The sequence below is a fragment of the Microtus ochrogaster genome, chromosome 1, assembly GCF_000317375.1.
Source record: "Microtus ochrogaster isolate Prairie Vole_2 chromosome 1, MicOch1.0, whole genome shotgun sequence".
Classification (NCBI taxonomy): Eukaryota; Metazoa; Chordata; class Mammalia; order Rodentia; family Cricetidae; genus Microtus; species Microtus ochrogaster.
In genome coordinates, this window is record NC_022009.1 from 91,451,844 (window position 1) to 91,460,216 (window position 8,373).

At 42.6% G+C, this 8,373-nt stretch overlaps 1 protein-coding gene across 6 annotated transcripts in view; it reads left to right on the forward strand.

The window, feature by feature from the left end:
* The window catches only part of Tnik (TRAF2 and NCK interacting kinase), a 417,009-nt gene that overhangs the window by 402,036 nt on the left and 6,600 nt on the right, over positions 1-8,373 (forward strand). For all 6 annotated transcript variants that reach the window (XM_026782809.1, XM_026782806.1, XM_013347814.2 and 3 more), the window contains 2 exons: positions 4,503-4,603; positions 6,639-6,788. In XM_026782809.1, coding sequence (XP_026638610.1) covers positions 4,503-4,603; positions 6,639-6,788 — 251 coding nt within the window. The remainder of the gene's footprint in view (positions 1-4,502; positions 4,604-6,638; positions 6,789-8,373) is intronic.

Consider the following 8,373-nt stretch of genomic DNA (forward strand, 5'->3'; position numbering starts at 1 on the left):
ATACTCCAAGAAAGAGTTTGAAAATTTAGTCTTTGGAAAAATTAAATACACAGATATTAACTTTAGAGTCCTGGGAGAAAATCTTCGTCCCTTCCTTCTCTAACGTAGTAGCTGCTGACAGTTGATGAACCCACCTCAGCCAGAGACTAGACAGGTGGATCTCAGGTGCAGGAAGCAGTAACAAGCAGTAAGTAAAATCAGAAAGGGGGAAAGGAAAAAGAAACTGTATTTTACAGAGATTTGGGGGGAAGTCTTTCTAAATAAAGAATAGGAGTGTTCTAAAGGTGGAGCGGAGTTGGGGAGGTTAATGAAAGAGGAAAAACTCTTAGCATGTTAAGGATGTAAAGATGAGATGAAGACTTTGCCTGTGAAGCAGAACTAAAGCAAACGGTGTGACCTGTACAGCTTTAGTGGTGACCTGACTGGGTGGCGGTGTGAAGACAGCAGACACTCATACAATCTGCCGCATGGTGACGGTGACGGAGAAGCACCAGCATCCAGAAAACCCAGAAGATTTCCCTTCTACGTCTCTTCTAAATATCAATCTAGGGAGTCAGATTATTGTATAGAGCCCAGGGAGGAGGCAGAGCTGATGTTTACAGGTGAATACGGAAGCAGACTTGTCTGTAGGCTCTGTGGGGAAGCAGTCTTGGGTGATAGCCATCCTAGGAGAAAAAGCCATCAGCATTCTCTGCACACGATGCTATCAGAATGCACAAAGGGACCAGGGAAGGCTTTGCAATTTCTCTGAGCCTGACCTGAGGAAGGCTTTGCTATTCCCATGAGTCTAAGACATTGAGGTCTTAGACATGGCTGTGCCCGTGTGAACAGTACATATTCACTAAGGACTTCACCCTCTCCCTAGAGGGCCAAGAGAAAAGACTCGGGGGTTATGAACACTTACTGCTCTTCCAGAGGATGGAGTTGGGTTCCTAGCGCCTACACTTGGAAGCCAACAACCACCTGTAATTCCAGTTTCAGCGGATCTGACAGCATTCTGGCCTGTACACGCATTGGCACATATGTGCACACACACCCACATACGCACATATGCACACCACCACAACGACAATAAAAATAAAATGAATCATTTCAAAAAGAGAATAAAAATAAGGAAATAAAAGTTGAACCTGAGGTTCAAAATATGAGCTTCAGTAAAAAGAGAGAAAATAGTTAAGTAGAGATGGAAGAGCACAGGAAAGAAAGAATAGATAGAGAACATCTCCTTGGAGACAGGCCTGGGCATCCCAGATCAAAATGATCCTGAGAATTCCATTTAGTTCCTCAGAAAGAAAGCTCACAATAAGCTGTGCCAATATAGTATTTTAGTATACAAGAAATGAGAAAGTCCTTAAAATTCCTGGATTAAAACAAAATTAATAAACAACAAATGTAAAATAGACCCAGAATCAGAGGTTCTTGGAGCTTTTCAGAAACAAAACTAGAACCCTTAGAAAACAGAACCAGCAAGGCTTCAAACTTCCAAAGGCAAAATTATCTTTATCTAGAGGGTCACTTGGTGTAGTACTTGCCTTCAGTGCACAAACCCTGAGTTCAATCCTAGCAATGGATGAGCTAGGTGTAGCAGTGCAATCCCAGCACACCGGAAGGGGAAGCAGGGAGATCAGGGGCTCGCAGCTATCCTTGTCCTTACAATACACGAGACAGTCTCAAGCAATCATTTCAACCCACATTATAGCACATAAAATGCTAGAGTTCGACACCCCTCCCCCTCACAGAAGCAGATGGGAATGCAGACAGAGGCAGAGGCTCATTATTGGGAATTAGCTCTCAGAACTTTAGAAACTAAGAAGTCCCAAACCTGTTTCAGCTGGGAATCTGAAGACCTAGGAAGGTCAATTGTGTGATTTCATTCAAGTTCAAAAGCCTGGGGACCCAGAGAATTGATGGTGGGCTTCCAGGCAGAGACCCAGCAAACTCCAACCTATAGAAGAAGTGATAGTTCAACCTGAGTTTGGAGGCAGAAAGACACATATCTCTACTGAGGACAGAAGAAAGCCTCAGCCTTTGTGTTCAACTCAGGCCTTCAGTTATTAGCTGGAGCACTCGGCTTTACCCAGGCTGCTAATTCAAATATTACTCTCATCAGAAAAAGGCTTACAGAAATGCCTAGGATAATATTTGACCAAATGTTTGAAAATGATATGGCCCAGTCAAATTAACATGTAAATGAAACATCATACTATCAAACTGTGCTTCAGTTTTAAGAGCAGAAGGAAGATGTTCGTAGGCATTCCGTAACTCCAGAACATACCATGCCAGGCACCATCTCCGGGAAAGTTGCAGGAAAATATGTCCCACTAAAATAAAAAAATAAATAAATAAGCCTTGGAGATTCAGGGAAAAGATAAAGTGCCCAGAACAAGGGCTAAGAACCCACGACTACTTTGCCACAGGCTTGCAGAACAAGATGGTGTAGCATTCCGGAGGAGTGGCCCCAAGAGACAAGGGAATGCTTTGAGTTCATCATGGCTGTTTGGCCATGTTGAAAGTCACCTCCTAGCAGAAGGTTCATATCTGCGTAGATACACAGAAAGCAATGAAGTTAAAAAATGAGGAAGGGCAAAAAAAGAAGGATGCCATCAAGTTGTGCTACGTGACATAGCTGTGGTGGGAAATGACCCGAACTCTTCGGATGGCTTTAATCAGAGCTTTAAATGAGTGCTTTCGGGTGGAAGGTGGGAAGCGGGCTTTGTGGAAGAGCCATGAGTCGGAGCTGTAAGGAAGAGGATCAGTCTTGAAGCTGATTCTTTTCATGCTGTGGATTCAGTAGACACTGTTCATATTTAGAGCTGAGACTAGCTATGTGGCTTTTGTGAATATTTGCCTGTAAAACTTATCAGTTGGAAATGGAGATGGAGAAAGAAGTTTCTGCAGGTTTGTGAAATATACATGGTGTTTAAGGTTTGTTTTTAACTGAAGAAATTAGAAAAAAGCTATGGAGTGGGGCACAGACATTGTTCCAAATGTGCCCACATGCAGACCCAGGAAAGCACTGCACAGGTTTGAAACTGTAACCTCTGGAGTTGTCCAGCCATGTGTCAAATGACTGACAACTGAAAGTGGAAACAGGACTAAGGGGGGATGCTGGGAAGGAACTCAGAAAATAAGTCAAGCTATTCATAATATCCTATTCTGGGACCTTAATATATTACCTTTACAGCTAGAGAGGGCCCTGATTCAGGACGGTCTCCATTCCCCTTTCCTCCACATTCTTAGCCACTAGGAAACAGTGACTAGGGACGAGAAGATCCAAGTGAGGATCTTTGTTTTGTAATCTTTATCATACAGAGGGCTTATTTATATGCACTTCTTTAGAAAAGATAAAGATGTGAGGAAGGGAAATACAGATGAGGTTCATCAACAACCGGTGCCTGTAAAATACCGCCCCACAGCCCCGCGCTGTCTGTGTGCTTCCCAGCAGCTAGTACAGCACAGGTACGCAGAAAGCTGCTAAGCATTTGAACGGGCTCCGTCCTATTCCCAAACCAGACCACATGGGGGAGTCCTTATTCCGTAGCAATCCGTTGACATTCAGGCTCCTCTGGTGTTTTGGTTTGGGAACTAGAATTATTTGGTGTTTTCTTGTCATATTCTGAAACTGCAATTTTCTCTGACCTAACCTGATTGTGTGACAAAGTATCAAATGCAGCCCATGTCATTCCCACCAGGCAGCAGGCAGCCTCCCGTCCACACTTGAAGACTGTATGTTTCTTTACTGCAAAGTCATGCTTGTTTGCAGGAAAAAGCAGGCAATTCAAGTGCAACTGTGGGAAAATTTAGAACTGCTGCTAAGCATGGCTCTGAAAAAGCTGTGGAATTTGCTTTAAGTAGATTTGACATTTATTAGCCCAAATACTTTAGTTATCAGATTTCATTACACAAAGACTGTAATTATGAAGTCATAAAACAAAAAGTGAAGATCTATAACATTCTGTTTTCAGAAATAATGAAAACATTTGTCAAAGTACATAAAGCCCTTAAAAATAAACCACTGACAGAACCCAGGACTCCTATTATTTCACCTCTCATTAGTAATAAAACAATTATTTCATTTAATCATTAGAATTCAAATGTGAATAATAAGCAAATAATATGATAAGCTTATGTTTTGATGAGTTTGTTAATTGTTATAGCATCTTGCTATAACTATATTAACGTAAACATACAAGACGTGCAATCTAACATAAGAAGACGGCTAGGTCCTTATCAAAGTGAATATCCACATCTAAACTTAAATTGTCCCATCCTTTGCTATAAACCAAAAAAACTTGTAACATTGTGTCAACCAGGTACACTACAAGAAGTTAAGTTTGTGTGTAAAAAAAAAAAATGTCAACCTGTTCCAAGGACAGCGCCCTCAAGTGGGAAGACATGTGGAAGGCATGTGACAGGCGTGGCTTTACTCAGGTCTTCATTTTTGATGCAAAAATTCCTGGATGGATTGATGTCATGTCTAAACTCTTACTCTTCCATTTCAGTTAAATATGAGAGGATCAAGTTCTTGGTGATTGCCTTAAAGAATGCAGTGGAGATATATGCTTGGGCCCCTAAGCCTTATCACAAGTTCATGGCGTTTAAGGTAAGCACAGACGTTGCTTGTTTAATTCAGCTTCTGTCAGAATTCTATTTTCCACATAAGCCAGTATCAGTTTTATTACATAGAGAAAAACTTACTTTAAAAACAATTCTTGAATTCATGATTTCAAAGGACTTAAATATTAGAAATTCTATACAGTTCATCCTATTAAGACCTGTGACTGTCCTCCCCCCACTGGAGGTCTAGGAACTGTTGACTTCAAGAGTAATTTAGCTTGGAACAGTTACCAGGAAAAGTACCAAACACGACATTACACAACCATCTCTGCCGTGGAGCCCCGGAAAGCCAAGTACTGTCTGGTGTTTGCCTGAAAACGCAGACCTGTGGCAGCCCTGTGTCCCCAGATCTTCTAAGCATCCCTGACATTTCCGAATAAACTAGGACTCGGTTATTCTTTGTCCGTTCCTATTGCTTGAGGACATCTCTGAACGGAACACTGAAGGAGTCACTCAGGGAGAAGACCTCATTCCTCTGCACTTCCATGTTGCTTGTCTAGTATTTGCTTGCCTTGTCTTGGTCTGCACTCATCACAGATTGAGTGGGTCCTCGTGAGGTTTAGCGAGAGTGGGATGTTAATATGCTTTGTCCCATTGGCCCCAGAATATAAAAGATGAGCGCCAGAAGAACCATTACTTCCGAACACACTGATGTGTTCAGAACCACATAGCTTAGCCATATCCAATGTGAATTTATCTCCCATTCTCTCTCTATATTTCTCACTGATCCTCATTCTCCCTACCTTCATGGCTGTACTTGGCTTTTGGGGTTTTATTTATTCTTTCTTGTCACCCATTGTATGTAAAAACCAAGTATGCCCCGGATTTTGTAAGTACTCTCAGAGAATGAACCCCTCCACTCCTGTCTTGTTCTTTTAGTTCAAATGCCCATGTGTGATTGGCTAAGTATGACAGATTCTTCAGCAGGAATGGGATTTCTTTGCTGCAAAAGAATTTTGTATTGTATTGTATTATATTCATAATACCAATGAAATATTTATTCCCAAAGCTAATGTGGTGCTACTTTGCTGCCAAAATCTCTCTTCAGAAAAGCTTTTCACACAAGATTCCCTTCCCATTGTGATTCTGAAGTCACAGCCCTCAGGGTCCTGGCCACAGCCTGTGAAAGAACAAAGCACTCCCCTTGGCAGATCAAACCCAACCTAGAAGAGGAAGCACAGAGGCCAGGACTTGAATGGGAAAGACTGGTATAGACTAGCTGTGGAACCTTCCCCAGAGCAAGGCAAAAGGAGTTAATTTCCTGGGCTGTGAGAATGGCAGTAACAGACGGGGAGGGAGCAATGTTGATGGCAGCTTTGGTTTCTCGGATCATCCCCTTGAGCTCAATATCGGATAAAAGTACAGAATTGGAACACAGGAAGAGAGACTGGAACTCTTCACAGCTATGAACTCTGACAAACTTGGCTTGAGCTCTCCTCTTTGACTTTCCAGTTAAATCCTTGACGACAAGCCAAGCCATGGGTGTTGTGATGCATCTTCCACATCCCCCCTTCTTAGGCCCCTGACATGACTCTCAGAATACAGCATGAAGTTTAGAGAAACTGACAGTCACAACAGGGAAATCATAACCATACACTATTCTCCAACAGCTTTAACACAGTGACGCGCCCAGACTGGTCTTGAAGGTAACAACCATAGATGAACCTGGGTACCACCTAGGAAAGAGGGTGTCATAAAGATAGATCACTGCACACTGTACACTCTCTAGAGGACAATGCGAAGCAGTATCCAGTCACCAAACTTTTAACACACATGTCACTATCACAATTGACAGTTTAAACAGTTTTTACTGTGCAAGATAAGAAAGGGAAAGAGGGGAAAAACAGACAATACAGATTTTCTCCTGGAGTCAGACATGAGTAGACCTGAGCCTGAAAGAGATGCTTTCCTAGCGTTTCAATGGAAAACACTCACTTCCTTTTGACAGTGGTCAAGTGAAACCCTTAGGAATAAGACAGCCTCTTTTAATGGCGTGGATACTAATGAGGTGATTTTTAAAGTCTTTTGCAGATCTTCAGCATAAGCCTCTGCTTGTTGACCTCACAGTAGAAGAAGGTCAAAGGTTAAAGGTCATTTTTGGCTCACACACTGGTTTCCATGTAATTGATGTTGATTCTGGAAACTCCTATGATATCTACATACCATCCCACGTAAGTTTCAGGAATCGGACTGTCTCTTGCACCTGCATGAGAGCTTGCAGGACAGATTGGGTTGGGCCTATATTTCAATTGAAATCATGATAATCTCTAAAAGTTGTGAATTTGGGGTATCAGCAGACAGAAGGTTTTAAAGATTCTATTACTCCCTCAAGCTAAGTAGCACAAAAATTGCATTATTTTGAGATTATCATCTTGTTTCTTTGGATTTCAAGGTGAAATGCCTATGTTATACAATAGTTGAGTTCCCATTTTCAGGTTTTGATTCTATGCAAGAGAAAGACAATGACTAGATACTAAGTTCTTGGGGGAGGAGAATCACTTTTCTGCTATTTCCAGTTTTTTCCATCAGCCTGAGGGTTTGTGGAGTGGTGGAGAAGACACACTAGGATCCACTTCCTTTCTAGTACATCTGAACCTGGCTGTAGGGGACCCTCAGCTCCCCCAGCTATAAGGCGGGACTCCAAGTACCTATTCTGTAAGGCTATTTTCATTATCATTAAATTGGCGCAGGACCCAACATACTCAAGTTTCTTTTATTAGCAATATGATACTCAGATCACTATGCTGACACATGGTCTAAAACATTCCCTTTAAGGGAAATGCATGGATGGACCTATGCGCGCCGGTGTGGTGTAAGCTCTGTTTCATGAATCCAAGGCTAACAAACTCTCAGGATAGTCCGAGGCTGGTCTCCGGCTGGTTGGCATTTTGAGAATTTAAAGAAACCCGGTCCTTGTGCATGTGATTTGATGCATTTGCACAAATGCAGTTGTTGTAGTACTTGCACGTGTTCTGATGCATTTACACACATGCACTTGCCACAGTCCTTGAACATGTGTTCGGATGCATTTGTACACATGCAGTTGTCACAGTCCTTGTGCATGTGTTTGGATGCATTTACACACATGCAGTTGTCACCCAATGTTGCATTTTATAGCTTTTTACTTACATGTCTACATCAATGCTAAGACTCGGTCACTGCTGTGATTGTCTTCAATCCCCCAAAGCCCTGTCTGTCAATCACATGTTGGAATGATATGAGACTCTGAGCCAGGAGTAGAAGTATCACCTCCCTTCCCATAGAGCCAAGCAATCTATGCTTATTTCAGAAGTGTGACCAGTAGTAGGCTAATTCTACCTTTTATCCCAAAGAAATCACTAATTTGGGTCATTCTGGTATTAGAGCTCTCGGGTGACTATTCTGGGCCCTGTACTCATGCGCTCATTGTGGGCACCTGACATTCTTGCCTCCTGTGGAAGCAGTCGTTCTTGCGGGAACCCATGAAGCTCAGAGTCAGGGAGATGTGCGCAGAGCCCGCCTCCGTCTACCGCCAGATACTTGAGTAGCTTTGATCAAGTCACACAACCCTGAGATGCAGTTCCCTCATCTGCAACAAAGTTTTCCGATGGGGCCCTCGTCTGTAGCCTAGAAATGGTGTATACCACACAACCCTGAGATGCAGTTCCCTCATCTGCAACAAAGTTTTCCGATGGGGCCCTCGTCTGTAGCCTAGAAATGGTGTATACCAGTGGTCCGCAGATTAACACACCAGCACTCCACACACGCGGTGTTTCC